Below are 17,360 nucleotides of genomic sequence, written 5' to 3'. Positions count from 1 at the left end.
TTAGTGCTTGGTCTCGTCCAGCAAATAGAGCTGCGGTACGGGGCTTTTAAGTGCCTGCCCACCGCTATTTCTCATCCCCGTTAACAACTGTTGGACGCAATAAACTTTTAAAATTAAAAAGTTACGCACACGTTAAATTGATTCTTTAGAAAATAAATTAAAATTCATTATCGTGTACAGGAGGACCAATTAGGGCGTAATTGAACATTATAGGGACGTTCGGTTTGCAAGTCACGTGCCCTCCGGACGAGCACGAGGAAAAAAGCTTGCAGCATTCGAATCTTTATTTTAAATTAAACGTCCGTCAGGCAGTTTGGTTGGAAGTTAATAAGGGGGAAAATGAAAGAGAACACGGTTTTTTTTTCTTTAATGCACAATTACCCCCAGAAAGTCTTTGTTTAGCACATATCGCCAGTCCAACTTTAGTAGGCACAACTCTGGGTGATACCTGTTGTTGTTGTTGTCCGCCATTATCAGTGCGCGCTGCGAAACTTCCTTATTAAATTATTCCAAGGCAACTTCCATGGAAACTTTATAATCATATTTGGCTTGCAGAACTCCACGAACTGGAAGGCAAATTCGGAAAACGACTTCAAATTCCAAAACTGGATTAAGTTGTTCCGAGTGGTTGTTTATAGAAAGTTTGGCCTTCTCACCTGAAACTGAATTATATTTTTTTTTTGAGAAAAGCTCATGTCTATTCTAACGAAAACAACCACGCAATTCTCTCTTCTCAAAATTTGAACTAACAGAAACATAGTTTGAAAGGACAGTCAAGGACAAAATTGCCTGTAAAACCCATTTGTGGTGTGAAAATGACAGTTTTAAGCACATTTTTGGAATCCTTATTAAATTTCCTATCCAATAGTCTAAAAAAACACAAAAAAATCGAGTATAGTCAGTTAGAAAAACAGTGTCAAAATTTGAACTGCTAGAAACACAGTTTGAAAGGACAGTCAAGGACAAAATAGCCTGTAAAACCCATTTGTGGTGTGAAAATGACAGTTTTAAGCACATTTTTGGAATCCTTATTAAATTTCCTATCCAATAGCCTAAAAAAATATCACTAAATTCGGTACAGTCAGGGAGAAAAGTGCTGCCAAAGTTTGAAAACACAGTCAGCGACAAAATCGTCTGTTAAACTCACTTGGAGTGAGAAAATGGCAGTTTTAAGCACATTTTTGGAATCCTCATTAAATTTTCTATCTACTAACCTAAAAAAACACTACCAAATTGAGTACAGTCAGAGAGAAAAACAGTGTCAAAGTTTGAACTAACAGAAACACAGTTTGAAAGGACAGTCAAGGACAAAATCGCCTGTAAAACTCATTTGTGGTGTAAAAATGACAGTTTTAAGCACATTTTTGGAATCCTCATTAAATTTCTTATCCAATAACCTAAAAAAAAATCACAAAATTCGGCACAGTCAGGGTGAAAAGTGCTGCCAAAGTTTGAACTGGCAGAAACACAGTTTGAAAAGACAGTTACTGACAAAATCACCTATAAAACCCTCTTGGAGTGAGAAAATGACTGTTTTATCCACATTTTTGGAATCCTCATTAAGTTTCCTATCTATTAACCTAAAAAAAACACTAAAAAATCGAGTATAGTCAGTTAGAAAAACAGTGTCAAAGTTTGAACTAACAGAAACACAGTTTGAAAGGACAGTCAAGGACAAAATAGCCTGTAAAACCCATTTGTGGTGTGAAAATGACAGTTTTAAGCACATTTTTGGAATCCTTATTAAATTTCCTATCCAATAGCCTAAAAAAATATCACTAAATTCGGTACAGTCAGGGAGAAAAGTGCTGCCAAAGTTTGAAAACACAGTCAGCGACAAAATCGTCTGTTAAACTCACTTGGAGTGAGAAAATGACAGTTTTAAGCACATTTTTGGAATCCTCATTAAATTTCCTATCTACTAACCTAAAAAAACACTACCAAATTGAGTACAGTCAGAGAGAAAAACAGTGTCAAAGTTTGAACTAACAGAAACATAGTTTGAAAGGACAGTCAAGGACAAAATCGCTTGTAAAACCCATTTGTGGTGTGAAAATGACAGTTTTAAGCACATTTTTGGAATCCTCATTAAATTTCCTATTCAATAGCCAAAAAAAACAAAAAACATATCGGTACAGTCATGGTGAAAAATGGTGTCAAAGTTTGAATTGTTAGAAACACAGTTTGAAAGGACAGTCAAGGACAAAATCGCCTGTAAAACCCATTTGTGGTGTGAAAATTACAGTTTTAAGCACATTTTTGGAATCCTCATTAAATTTACTATCCAATAGTCTAAAAAAACACTACCAAATTGAGTACAGTCAGAGAGAAAAACAGTGTCAAAATTTGAACTGTTTGAAAGCACAGTCAAGGACAAAATCGCCTGTAAAACCCATTTGTGGTGTGAAAATGACAGTTGTAAGCACATTTTTGGAATCCTCATTAAATTTACTATCCAATAGTCTAAAAAAACACTAAAAAATCGAGTATAGTCAGTTAGAAAAACAGTGTCAAAAATTGAACTGTTAGAAACACAGTTTGAAAGGACAGTCAAGGACAAAATCGCCTGTAAAACCCATTTGTGGTATGAAAATGACAGTTTTAAGCACATTTTTGGAATCCTCATTAAATTTACTATCCAATAGTCTAAAAAAACACTAAAAAATCGAGTATAGTCAGTTAGAAAAACAGTGTCAAAAATTGAACTAACAGAAACACAGTTTGAAAGGACAGTCAAGGACAAAATCGCCTGTAAAACCCATTTGTGGTGTGAAAATGACAGTTTTAAGCACATTTTTGGAATCCTCATTAAATTTCCTATCCAATAGTCTAAAAAAACACTAACAAGCAGCGTTGCCACAACTTAAATATTATACTGAAACCACTACAAGTTAAAAAGTTTTAATTTGCTTAATTAATACTGTTTACTACTGGACAAACTTATTTTAAAGCCTAATTTACTGTCTTAAGTTTTTAACATTAAACCGAGTTATAAAACTTGACGAAATTCGATCGACCGTCCATAAGGCGAAAAACAAATTGGATTTTCCCGAGCCAGAGGAAGAGGGACCATATTTAAACCGATTCGGAAAAACGATAAACACCTTAAGCGGAATTTTCACACCTGCTGAAAGAAACATCCAGTGCGCCCGGATGCCCTTTTTGCTCGCTTTTCTGAACGACATATCGACAATATGAGCAACGAAATCGACGAGGCATAAGGCAGATTCTCCCTGACTATTGACGTAATACGATTCAGTGATATAAATGACAAGTGGCCCGGAAACTGTCTGCAGTTAACTCGTGATTTTAAGGGCGAAAAAAGGTCAAAATGTGTTTGGTCTGCGCTAACGCCAGTGCGACATTTGACGTTGACGTATGTCATTTTTTGATGTTTGAAATTTACCGCGATCTGGCAAGACGTTTTGTTGTTAACTAACCTAAGATTTTGGTAGAGAATTAAGTGTGCATATAGCACGTTGTACGTTTATATCATTAAGTTACAAACCTGAATATATTCAGTCAATCACTAATTGAGACCCCACGAAATCGCACAAAATGTGTTTACAGACCAATAATTTGCATTCGAATTTGACTTTTCATAATACCTACAGTGTTTGGTTGGTTGCCTAAATCTCACCCGTCTAGCAACTCAATTAACTGCATCTCCCACTGTCCTAGAAAGTTCCAGGAAGAATGTGTCTCGAAAGTTGGTAGAGTCCACACCCTTGCCCTTAATCCTATCAACGGGGGTTGAATTTAATTAGGCCGTACATTGACTGTGTAAACAGTCCCTTCCCGCTTGTCCTGGCCCAATCACTTTTTTGCCAAGGCAAACAAGCGCCCTGTTGTACAGCATACAGGGTGTCCTAAAAAGTTCGACAAGTAAATAATTTAAGTTAAGAATAATTTAAACACATAAGAACATAATTTGGTCGGGATTGCCATTTTCCTGCCGCCATAACCCTCTCCCCTCAACTCTCTAAACCGTCACCTGTCAGATGTCACTTGTCAAACGTCACTTCTACTACAACCACCGCCCTCTGTACAAGAAAGCCTAGAATGTCAATTTTAATGGCGGCGTTAGCGGTTTTTTGTTTTGTACACAAACCTATGCAGATGCAGTAGAAAATATGTTTTTTTAAATTTTTTCGTGTAGTTGATTAGAAGTTGTGAGTGAAAAATCAAAGAACGCTTCATTCCTGATCCAGATATGTATAGATATGGCTTTTTATACTCAATGAAGTCCAGCCAAAGCAAGTTTGGTTAGAACCCTTTGTCCTGGAAAGTCCAACAAACTAATGTGAAAACTGCTCAAACAAAGAAAATTTGGAAATCCTTGAAAATAGGTAAGCAAAACTGGTAAATGGGTTTTATATTATTACCAAGACCTTTCTTTTAAAATGTAAATGTGCCAATGGAACTTCTAAAAGCTGTCTTGTTTCTTCAGAGTAAACCTTTGTTGCTCTCAAAATGCTACCTAACCTAACCTAACCTATATATGTAAGAGGCAATAATTTTACTGAATGAGAAAGCATATTGTACTTACCACTGAGTATTGTGTTGGAGTAAAATCATTCCAGTTCAAAACTTTCAACCACTGTTGGGTTCGAGCAGGGTTTTTTGAAAAGTAAAATACTGACACTTTTGGGCCTTTCACCAAATTGCTTTTACAATTTGGCAAACAACAAGTGGACAGCATATTGTAGAGACAATAGAATTTAAGTTAAAAAACCAACAACAAATTATAGAACAATGAAGGAACAATAACAATAGTGATAACACAATAAAATGAACACAAACTACACTTTCACTAGAACAATAAACATATAAACAACAATATATATAATAGCAAACAAAAATTACTTTGGCAAGTAATCCCAAGTCTTGACTTTAAACCTTAAAAATTAATTTAATCATCGAAAAACTCAATTTCCACAATACAAACTGTCAACCACTATTTCGGCCATATTGGAATTTTTGGCATGCACCTTCTTGGCTTTCTTGTACAGAGGGCGGTGCTACAACTGATAGGAAAATTTTAAAGTTTGACGATAAGAAATGAAGAAAGTTTTTTCGCCGACACCGTGTAAAAGGCATAAATAAAAGATTACTTTAGAAAAAAAGGGCTAAACAAAAGGACGGCCGAAACCGAATCCCAAGTAGCATTTACATGAGATTTCCGTTTAACCAGCCAAGATTAATGTTCGGAAAAAGTCAGTTCGAGGGTTAAGAGGGCGAAATAAGAGTAAGTGTTCACTGTCAGTCCATTTTTCAAGGCATGGAAATGAAAGCACTTGGGCTGTATAGGTGTGTGTGTGTGTGTGTTACGAAAACGGGGAATCCATTATTTCAGTTGGGGAAAAACAGAAAAAGTCTGTTTATGCGAGTGCTACGGTCTAGAGATAAAAGGTTTGTCGGGACCGAAAACGTTTACGTTTAAACCGGGCAAGATGGCTGACGGCCTTAAAATTTATACGCAAAAACATATTTAGGCTTTTAACGCCGAAACGGTAGCGCCCTCTAACTTCTAACGACTAATAAAGTTGCAAGAAACCCGCACACGTCCACCCACCACAGTGGTTCACTGCGAAAATTACAGACACAAGTTCTATATTGAGCAAACCTTACAAACTGTAGAAATCACATATTATAATCATCACATGACACTCCATTGTGTACAATCAGCGCAGTCACGTGACAGCTGTCAGATTAGTGAAAAGAGGCATAACCGAACTTAATACATCAATAAGGGTTTAACTAAATTTATCGTAACTGAATGACACTCATGACATCTGACGTGACAGGCGATGTTGCCAGAACTTCACGCCCTCTACTGCAACACTTCATTTTCAAATTAAACAAAAAAATTTCCATTCGAATAATATTTTACCGGTTCGGCGATAATAATTCTCGAGTTGGTAAGCATCATTATTGGAATTCTCGCTCGTTTGAAACGACGAGGCTCTCTGGATACACAGAAACCATATTTCCAGCTTCGCGCTTTTGTTGATTCCATTTCCTTTGTTACCTTTAATAGGTTCCAGTCGTGGATGATGCGATCCGCGAAAATCTTTAACTCGTTGCGACAATCGATCGATTTACGGCTTTGTAAACGGTGTCAATTGAGTGCCATCGTTTCGTCCTGGATTGGGGCCGTATTTAGATGGAGGAACGTCACGTGATTTCAAGTGGTGGTGTGACAACGTAAAAAGTTTGACGTCATTAACCACCGCCTACTATACTAGAAAGCCTAGAAGGGGCTTGTCAAAAATTCCAATATGGCGGAAATAGTGGTGACAGTTTGTATTGTGGAAATTGAGTTTTTGAGGACAGTCAGCGACAAAATCGTTTGTTAAACTCACTTGGAGTGAGAAAATAACAGTTTTATCCACATTTTTGGAATCCCTATTAAGTTTCCTATCTACTAACCTAAAAAAACACTAAAAAATCGAGTATAGTCAGTTAGAAAAACAGTATCAAAGTTTGAACTGCCAGAAACACAGTTTGAAAGGACAGTCAGAGACAAAATCCCCTGTAAAACCCACTTAGAATGAGAAAATTACAGTTTTAAGCACATTTTTGGAATCCTCGTTAAATTTCCTATTCAGTTACTTGGAAAAACCGTGTAAAATGTGGTACAGTCTGGGAGAAAAGCAGTGTCAAATTTTGAACTAAAAGAAACACAGTTTGAAAGGACAGTCAAGGACAAAATCGCCTGTAAAACCCACTTGGAATGAGAAAATTATAGTTTTAAGCACATTTTTGGAATCCTCATTAAATTTCCTATCCACTAACCTAAAAAAACACTACCAAATTGAGTACAGTCAGAGAGAAAAACAGTGTCAAAGTTTGAACTGCTAGTAACACAGTTTGAAAGGACAGTAAAGGACAAAATCGCCTGTAAAACCCACTTGTAGTGTGAAAATGACAGTTTTAAGCACATTTTTGGAATCCTTATTAAATTTCCTATCCAATAGTTTTAAAAAAACACTAAAAAATCGAGTATAGTCAGTTAGAAAAACAGTGTCAAAATTTGAACTGCTAGAAACACAGTTTGAAAGGACAGTCAAGGACAAAATCGCCTGTAAAACCCATTTATGGTGTGAAAATGACAGTTTTAAGCACATTTTTGGAATCCTCATTAAATTTCCTATCCACTAACCTAAAAAAACACTACCAAATTGAGTACAGTCAGAGAGAAAAACAGTGTCAAAGTTTGAACTGCTAGTAACACAGTTTGAAAGGACAGTAAAGGACAAAATCGCCTGTAAAACCCACTTGTAGTGTGAAAATGACAGTTTTAAGCACATTTTTGGAATCCTTATTAAATTTCCTATCCAATAGTCTAAAAAAACACTAAAAAATCGAGTATAGTCAGTTAGAAAAACAGTGTCAAAATTTGAACTGCTAGAAACACAGTTTGAAAGGACAGTCAAGGACAAAATCGCCTGTAAAACCCACTTGTAGTGTGAAAATTACACTTTTAAGCACATTTTTGGAATCCTTATTAAATTTCCTATCCAATAGCCTAAAAAAATATCACTAAATTCGGTACAGTCAGGGAAAAAAGTGCTGCCAAAGTTTGAAAACACAGTCAGCGACAAAATCGTCTGTTAAACTCACTTGGAGTGAGAAAATGACAGTTTTAAGCACATTTTTGGAATCCTCATTAAATTTCCTATCTACTAACCTAAAAAAACACTACCAAATTGAGTACAGTCAGAGAGAAAAACAGTGTCAAAGTTTGAACTAACAGAAACACAGTTTGAAAGGACAGTCAAGGACAAATTCGCCTGTAAAACCCACTTGTAGTGTGAAAATGACAGTTTTAAGCACATTTTTGGAATCCTTATTAAATTTCCTATCCAATAGTTTAAAAAAATATCACTAAATTTGGTACAGTCAGGGAAAAAAGTGCTGCCAAAGTTTGAAAACACAGTTAGCGACAAAATCGTCTGTTAAACTCACTTAGAGTGAGAAAATTACAGTTTTAAGCACATTTTTGGAATCCTCATTAAATTTCCTATCTACTAACCTAAAAAAACAATACCAAATTGATTACAGTCAGAGAGAAAAACAGTGTCAAAGTTTGAACTAACAGAAACACAGTTTGAAAGGACAGTCAAGGACAAATTCGCCTGTAAAACCCACTTGTAGTGTGAAAATGACAGTTTTAAGCACATTTTTGGAATCCTTATTAAATTTCCTATCCAATAGTTTAAAAAAATATCACTAAATTTGGTACAGTCAGGGAAAAAAGTGCTGCCAAAGTTTGAAAACACAGTCAGCGACAAAATCGTCTGTTAAACTCACTTGGAGTGAGAAAATGACAGTTTTAAGCACATTTTTGGAATCCTCATTAAATTTCCTATCTACTAACCTAAAAAAACAATACCAAATTGATTACAGTCAGAGAGAAAAACAGTGTCAAAGTTTGAACTAACAGAAACACAGTTTGAAAGGACAGTCAAGGACAAATTCGCCTGTAAAACCCACTTGTAGTGTGAAAATGACAGTTTTAAGCACATTTTTGGAATCCTTATTAAATTTCCTATCCAATAGTTTAAAAAAATATCACTAAATTTGGTCCAGTCAGGGAGAAAAGTGCGGCCAAAGTTTGAAAACACAGTCAGCGACAAAATCGTCTGTTAAACTCACTTGGAGTGAGAAAATGACAGTTTTAAGCACATTTTTGGAATCCTCATTAAATTTCCTATCCAATAGTCTAAAAAAACACTAAAAAATCGAGTATAGTCAGTTAGAAAAACACACTCAATAGTTCTGTCAATGTCAATTGTCAATCAATATGTTTCCGTCCTTTGCTATCATTAAAAACACACTGATGCCATGTTGCCGAATGCTCTCCGTAAAACAGGTATTGTTTAGGAATGTAAATCGGATACGTTTCTCCACACGCTGGCAGTTTTCCTAGTCGGGAAATTCCATTAACAACTTATCCAGCGCTTCATTTGACGTCCTCTGACCTTTGCGAAATAACATTAGCGACCGTAATGAAGTTAGAGTTGGGCGGTCAAAGCGGTTTCGTAAATGTGGTGGCTTTTGCTTATGTACGTGCCGGATGATTGAGTAGTCCTCCGTCAAGTTCTCGAACTAGTTTTTAAACCGTAGGCCTCCGTGAAAAACCGAAAATGTAGCCTTTAATAAAGCCCTTCTTACTTCACAAGCACTCTATAAGTAAAACTCACTCGACCTGTGTACGTCATAAAAGATTAAACTAATTTTAGGGAGGGGAGAAGAAAATGAAAATGCAAGGCTTTCTTTGGTTAAAGTTTAATGGGACAGGGGGTTTCTTAAGTACAGCTAACTTGAAGATACAACCTAAACAGGTTTCACTTCAAAAAGGAATTTAGAAGGGGACAGGAAAACTGTTTTAATTTTTGATAGGAATAGAGAGTAAAATGGTGATTTTTCTATCAAAACGTAGTGACAGTTCCAAACAAGGCAACTATAATCTATCAAAACTGCCAAGCATAAGTGTATCCATTAAGGGCGAATCTAATCCGTTAGCTATTGTCCAACATTTGAAATTTATATATGCCCTTTCCAAAATGATATATGAATTAAAGTTTTTGGGGAAAAAGGAACTGGCACAAAGGTGGCTTGGTTTGATTAAGGGCCGGTAAATCCGCTGGCGATGGCAGAAATCAGAATATAGATTAACGACGGCTATCGAACACGCCCAATCGCATTTAAGCGAGAAGGCACCATTTCTTTGCGAATCAGGGCTCAGGAACAGAGATTTTCGATATCGAAAGATTGATAATTTTGTTCGAATTTATTAATTGTGTGCAGGCCCGGCACGCTATCTGTCTAAAAAAGGAACAGTGCTGGAAATCATTAATTATCAGATACTGTTACAACTTGACAACGTTGCATAATTCTACAGTGAGGTTTGGACCAATCACAAACAAACTGCACATGTGAATTTACCTAATTCGACGAATCGAGAAATAGAAAGGGGAAGGGGGGGGGGCAATTAGTCCTAACATATAATGAGTTTATGATTGATTTTGATGACGTCAATATACGGACCGGAAGCTGGTTAATTAATTTTTCTTTCCAACATGGCGTGTCATCATGACGGGATCGAGTGTTTGTCGATTGCGTATTCGAAAAGCCAATAAAATGATGTTGATTGACGTTTCGGTCGTTTGATGAGCGAAAGTATCGGTGAGGGGCTGGGTTGTTAAAAGGTCAGCAGTAAAACCCTTGGAGTTTACGTGCCAAAGCCACCAGAGTGAGCCGTAAAACGAAAAAGCCGTAACTTATAAATGACGTCGCTAAAAGTAATACTTTAAACGGTCACTAACTCGTCGATTACTTACAAGTGAAGGTGAAGTAATAGAATGTGTTAGTTTGCAACTACAATGATGCCTAATCTCTGCATCTTCTGTTCCAACACGCGATTTATGAGTCGAAAGCATGGGAGCAGTATATCAAACTGAGCCCCCCACTGGAAATAGAAAAGATATACGACCTTTAGACAGTGTGTTTATTTTAAAAATTGTATTTATTACGACTTAACTAGGACATACTCTCCCAGGACGGTCTCGTAAACGTATAATTCACTCAAAACGAGAGCTTTTTACGCTTAACTTTATATTTTCGCAGGACTTTATTATGGTAATCACTGCTAATCTGCGAAATCCCAAACAGAAAGAACAGAAAAGGCGTTATAGAGGACAATCCGCACAAATTACAAAACAGAAAATATAAAGCTTGGTTCACATGAAACATAGTTTGAAAGGACAGTAAAGGACAAAATCGCCTGTAAAACCCATTTGTAGTGTGAAAATGACAGTTTTAAGCACATTTTTGGAATCCTCTTTAAATTTCTTATCCAATAACCCAAAAAAAAAAAAAACACAAAATTCGGTACAGTCAGCGACAAAATCGTCTGTTAAACTCACTTGGAGTGAGAAAATTACAGTTTTAAGCACATTTTTGGAATCCTCATTAAATTTCCTATCTACTAACCTAAAAAAACACTACCAAATTGAGTACAGTCAGAGAGAAAAACAGTGTCAAAATTTGAATTAACAGAAACATAGTTTGAAAGGACAGTCAAGGACAAAATCGACTGTAAAACCCATTTGTAGTGTGAAAATGACAGTTTTAAGCACATTTTTGGAATCCTCATTAAATTTCCTATCTACTAACCTAAAAAAACTACCAAATTGAGTACAGTCAGAGAGAAAACCAGTGTCAAAGTTTGAACTAACAGAAACAGAGTTTGAAAGGACAGTCAAGGACAAAATCGCCTGTAAAACCCATTTGTGGTATGAAAATGACAGTTTTAAGCACATTTTTGGAATCCTTATTAAATTTCCTATCCAATAGCCTAAAAAAATATCACTAAATTCGATACAGTCAAGGAAAAAAGTGCTGCCAAAGTTTGAAAACACAGTCAGCGACAAAATCGTCTGTTAAACTCACTTGGAGTGAGAAAATGACAGTTTTAAGCACATTTTTGGAATCCTCATTAAATTTCCTATCTACTAGCCTAAAAAAACACTACCAAATTGAGTACAGTCAGAGAGAAAAACAGTGTCAAAGTTTGAACTAACAGAAACAGAGTTTGAAAGGACAGTCAAGAACAAAATCGGCTGTAAAACCCATTTGTGGTGTGAAAATGACAGTTTTAAGCACATTTTTGGAATCCTCATTAAATTTCCTATCTACTAACCTAAAAAAACACTACCAAATTGAGTACAGTCAGAGAGAAAAACAGTGTCAAAGTTTGAACTAACAGAAACAGAGTTTGAAAGGACAGTCAAGGACAAAATCGCCTGTAAAACCCATTTGTGGTATGAAAATGACAGTTTTAAGCACATTTTTGGAATCCTCATTAAATTTCCTATCCAATAGCCTAAAAAAATATCACTAAATTCGATACAGTCAAGGAAAAAAGTGCTGCCAAAGTTTGAAAACACAGTCAGCGACAAAATCGCCTGTAAAACCTACTTGTAGTGTGAAAATGACAGTTTTAAGCACATTTTTGGAATCCTCATTAAATTTCCTATCTACTAACCTAAAAAAACACTACCAAATTGAGTACAGTCAGAGAGAAAAACAGTGTCAAAGTTTGAACTAACAGAAACAGAGTTTGAAAGGACAGTCAAGGACAAAATCGCCTGTAAAACCCATTTGTGGTATGAAAATGACAGTTTTAAGCACATTTTTGGAATCCTCATTAAATTTCCTATCTACTAGCCTAAAAAAACACTACCAAATTGAGTACAGTCAGAGAGAAAAACAGTGTCAAAGTTTGAACTAACAGAAACACAGTTTCAAAGGACAGTCAAGGACAAAATCGCCTGTAAAACCCATTTGTGGTGTGAAAATGACAGTTTTAAGCACATTTTTGGAATCCTCATTAAATTTCCTATCCAATAGCCTAAAAAAATATCACTAAATTCGATACAGTCAAGGAAAAAAGTGCTGCCAAAGTTTGAAAACACAGTCAGCGACAAAATCGCCTGTAAAACATACTTGTAGTGTGAAAATGACAGTTTTAAGCACATTTTTGGAATCCTCATTAAATTTCCTATCTACTAACCTAAAAAAACACTACCAAATTGAGTACAGTCAGAGAGAAAAACAGTGTCAAAGTTTGAACTAACAGAAACAGAGTTTGAAAGGACAGTCAAGGACAAAATCGCCTGTAAAACCCATTTGTGGTATGAAAATGACAGTTTTAAGCACATTTTTGGAATCCTCATTAAATTTCCTATCTACTAGCCTAAAAAAACACTACCAAATTGAGTACAGTCAGAGAGAAAAACAGTGTCAAAGTTTGAACTAACAGAAACACAGTTTCAAAGGACAGTCAAGGACAAAATCGCCTGTAAAACCCATTTGTGGTGTGAAAATGACAGTTTTAAGCACATTTTTGGAATCCTCATTAAATTTCCTATCTACTAACCTAAAAAAACACTACCAAATTGAGTACAGTCAGAGAGAAAAACAGTGTCAAAGTTTGAACTAACAGAAACAGAGTTTGAAAGGACAGTCAAGGACAAAATCGCCTGTAAAACCCATTTGTGGTATGAAAATGACAGTTTTAAGCACATTTTTGGAATCCTCATTAAATTTCCTATCCAATAGCCTAAAAAAATATCACTAAATTCGATACAGTCAAGGAAAAAAGTGCTGCCAAAGTTTGAAAACACAGTCAGCGACAAAATCGTCTGTTAAACTCACTTCGAGTGAGAAAATTACAGTTTTAAGCACATTTTTGGAATCCTCATTAAATTTCCTATCTACTACCCTAAAAAAACACTACCAAATTGAGTACAGTCAGAGAGAAAAACAGTGTCAAAGTTTGAACTAACAGAAACACAGTTTCAAAGGACAGTCAAAGACAAAATCGCATGTAAAACCCATTTGTGGTGTGAAAATGACAGTTTTAAGCACATTTTTGGAATCCTCATTAAATTTCCGATCCAATAGTCTAGAAAAAACACTAAAAAATCGAGTATAGTCAGTACAGATCAATCCTGTCACACGTTCAGATCTTCCTCAACTGTTTACCACGTGACAAATTACAGGGACCTGTGACTATAGGTCACGTGTTTGCATGTAAAACACCACGTATCCAACTATTTTGAATTTTAAAACATTAAAAGCACTTTTCTACCTTACAATCATTCCTGACAAACCATCTGAGAAACACAAGGACGCTTCGCGTTAGCAAAAGGGCACGAAACAAGGCAACATAAAGACAATTATTTATTTGATGGGCTCAACATCTTAAAAGGGGAGAAAATACGAAGTTTGAGCCTTAATAAGGGTCCGATCGGAAGAATCGGACCGTTGAAGTGAAAGGAGTTCTCGCAACAAGCGGATTCATTTAAGAAACTGGCAAACATAATTATCCAGACGAGAGGAACTGTTTTGGCAGCAATTATTATGATTAATTAATTTGCTAGCCCAAAAATTCCGATTACGTGTAATATTTGCATTAATGCACACTAATTCGCATTACTTCTATTAACATTGGATTTGAATTCACTAGAATGTTGTTCAAGTTTGGCAGGAATTAACACGAAAAATCGTTCAGAGGCAATTAGAAAAGAAGACAAATGTTTTGCGACCAATACAAGTATGCTAATAGCGACATATGTGGTTGGATGATCGACTTTTGATAGACAGACGATTAATCACCTAGTGGTTGTTATAGCGGGATGATTTATAATTCATTATCGATCCATGTAAAACGGTTACCAATGAGTTTGCAAAAAACGTGCAAACAATATCATCACACACACTTTCAAGCTGATGCAGGAAACGAATTTTCTAATAATTTAACAAATCCTCCACTATTAGTCACAAAACTGTGAAGGATTGAAAAAATAAGAATAAACAAGGTGTAAATAGTTACACGAAACAATTAAAAAAACGTATTTTTTATTGCATCTGCCGCCATTAAAAAGTGACATTTTAGGCTTTCTAGTATAGAGGGCGGTGCATTAACGATATGTTCTTTAACCAATCGTTTAAATTCGGGGAAATTCGGCGTTGGCGCTGTTCCCAACTTTTTGGTTGTTTGGCGTTTGTTGACAGTTTTTTCAAACTTTTCCCCGTTGCAACTTAAATTATCGATTCGGTTATTATTTTGTGTGAGTTGTTTTTCATATTTTTGGCCGAAAATGTCTAAACAAGTCACTGAGGAGCGAATAGTGACTGATAGAAGTTTCATGCGACATACAGAGAGTTGCTGCTTACCGTACTTTGCAGGTTTACCATCAAGAAAATAACACACACAGTCCACCAGAATCACTACCAACACCAGCCTGCACAATTCAAAGAAAGTAATTATGTGAGTAATTAGCAACACTGATTTAATTTTTCCAAGCTTAACCTCACTCTTGTGAGTCTTGTCAAATCGGGAAGCACTGTCAATGTCAATTGTCAATCAATATGTTTCCGTCCTTTGCTATCATTAAACTGATGCCATGTTGCCGAATGCTCTCCGTAAAATAGGTATTGTTTAGGATCCATGCAAAACAGTTACCAATGAGTTTGCAAAAAAACGTACAAACAATATCATCACACTCAAGCTGATGTAGAAAACGAATTTTCTAATAATTTAACAAATCCTCTACTATTAGTCACAAAACAGTATTTATCACGAGGTTTATAAGGGTTGAAAAAATAAGAATAAACAAGTTGTAAAAGGGCTTTCCCGAGGGCCAAAGCTAGTAAATTACGGATTTTATCTGTTCCCCCGGTAATAAATCAGAATCTTTGCGGCGGTTTTGCATGGGAACGTCAGACGTGACACGCATAAAACACAATTTTATCTCCGAGTGTACAACAAACCCGTTTTGTGACAACTTTTTGATGCAGGTTAAATTAGGTTGGTGCATGTTGGCACACCTGGAAGCCATTTTTTTGTTTGTCTTCTAAAATAAAAATTTATAATTTAGTTTACTCAACAAACTCGTCACTCGAGAGAAAAAAGTAATATTTATCATCTGTCTAGTGAGAATAGACACAGGTGTCCCTTTGAAAACCGTCAATCCCTGTTTTCCCGAAACCCAATTCGATGTTGTTTTAACAAAGTTTTGGTCCTCCTTTAATTCCCCGGAGGGACTTTTTGGGGTCAGCGACAAAGAAACTCCGCTTAAGCAGCTTGCGTCAATCATCAGACTGATTGGGAGTTATAAAATCGGACCAATCAAATTGAATTGGTTCTCTTCAATGCGAACAATGAAACTTGAAAATCCTTTAGTAGTAATTGTGTTTCGCTAAGGTGGGATTATGATGGAGCTTGCTTGCTTAACCGGTTTCAGCTTAAATCAACCTCAAAAATATGTTTCTTGGGATTTAGAATTCCTACGCTTTACCGTTTCATTACAACAGGTAAAGCGTTTGGATTCTGAATCTTGGGTGACTAAAACACGTCTCCAATTCTAGGATTCCAGAGAACGGTAAGTAATTAGAGAAAATTTAAAAAGACTAAAAACTATTTCAGACACGTTCAAGATTTGCCATCGCCGAACTAATCGAAAATATAACCTAGTTTTTATTCATTAAACCAAACAGATAGGGAGCTTTATATTAAGTTGGTGTGCTGGTCACGTTCCCAATGCTGTTCCACCTATATCCACCAGACAAAGACGTTTTGCCCCCAATCTCATTTTCTTGGCTATATTTAAGGAAAAACCGTCTTTAGCTGAAAAAAAATTACCATTGATTAATAGAGAAATCATTTTCTTACTTTTGATAAGAAACCAACCAAATTTAATGCCCCTAAAGCCCTAAAGCAATAATTGTTACGCTTGGAAATACAATGCCGCCGCCTGGAGGCCAAACTTATTGCCAATATAAGATAATTTACAAGCCAAATTAAAGGTAAGATAATTAGAGATAAAGCAGCGGAGAAACCGTCTTGAGTTCAACATTAACTACCAAGGGAAGTAATAACCCCCTTTCAGAACTGTGAAATGATGAAATTAAACACTTTCATTCACGTACAGTTTTTCTGGAAATTCCGCCAAACAACATTCGTTGTATAATTGGAATTTCTAAATTTAGCCACCCCTCGATAATATAATAATTTATATTAAACTAAGTTTTCAGTTTCAAAGTCAATTACGGAACCCCACATGTTTAGTGTGGGTAAAATTCGTATAAAGTGTTTTATTAGCGAATAATATTTGAAAAAAGGCAATGATTTCAAACACCGCCGTGTTTGATCCATTTACGTTAACCCATCAGTTCATTGAAACTGTCTGTTGTCAATTTTGATACATTAACCTAACAATTTTGCCGGTTCCCTAGAAGTTTTTTTAAATTTACTCAATTTCCGTGTTTTTTTCTAATAATTCAGTGGAGGAAGAAGCACAGGACAAATAAATAGGCACAACAAGCAGTTAAAACAACCGGGATGAGTTTTCTTGAGGTCTCTTTCCAAATCTAACGACAGTTTGAATACAATTTTAAAATGGGTTTAGTAAGCATCATCCACTGCATTCAAAAAGGTCATCAGGCCTTATAAGAGGCACATGCAGCAATCTAAATCTCGAGAAGGTACGTGGTTCGAATTCAATTTAAAGGCGGAAATAAATTACAAGACTATAAGGATGGCAGGATAAGAAAGCGGTTTTCGAGTAGTTATTGCTTTTCAAGGGATAAATCCACTTACGATTTCTATATGGCCTTTCATATATAGATCTAGAAAAACTGTGAAAGAGGATCAGTATGGTCCACAAAAGGTTTATGTTTACAAATTGTTCAATTAAATCTCATACTTGAGAACAATTGGATGGCCTAATCCAATATGCAATGCATATTAATCGCATATGCATATCAGCTAAGGTATATATTGC

General features: G+C 35.8%; 1 protein-coding gene and 1 long non-coding RNA gene across 12 annotated transcripts in view; one reads left to right on the top strand and one right to left on the bottom strand.

The window, feature by feature from the left end:
• Positions 1-17,360, top strand: part of mmd (disintegrin and metalloproteinase domain-containing protein mind-meld) — a 164,429-nt gene that overhangs the window by 86,144 nt on the left and 60,925 nt on the right. Inside the window, exon 1 of one of the 11 annotated variants that reach the window (XM_081985898.1) lies at positions 14,655-14,845. The exons of 9 other annotated variants lie outside the window; for them this stretch is intronic. Coding sequence is in view for 1 of the 2 variants with exons in the window: in XM_081985893.1 (XP_081842019.1) it covers positions 17,037-17,061 (25 nt within the window). In the remaining variant the exon portion in view is untranslated. Of the gene's footprint in view, positions 1-14,654; positions 14,846-16,802; positions 17,062-17,360 lie in introns of those variants that run through there. One more of the 11 variants, XM_081985893.1, reaches the window with a different exon arrangement.
• Positions 361-14,893, bottom strand: LOC145733287 (uncharacterized). Its single transcript, XR_014179176.1, has 3 exons — positions 14,752-14,893; positions 3,613-3,869; positions 361-662 (listed from the first exon to the last, which is right to left on the bottom strand). It is a non-coding gene; the product is annotated as an uncharacterized LOC145733287 (long non-coding RNA).

The sequence above is a fragment of the Ips typographus genome, linkage group LG8, assembly GCF_016097725.1.
Source record: "Ips typographus isolate SLU linkage group LG8, UJ_Ityp_2.0, whole genome shotgun sequence".
NCBI lineage: Eukaryota > Metazoa > Arthropoda > Insecta > Coleoptera > Curculionidae > Ips > Ips typographus.
The sequence above is the reverse complement of the archived record's forward strand: the minus strand, read 5'-3'. Positions and strand labels throughout refer to the sequence as shown.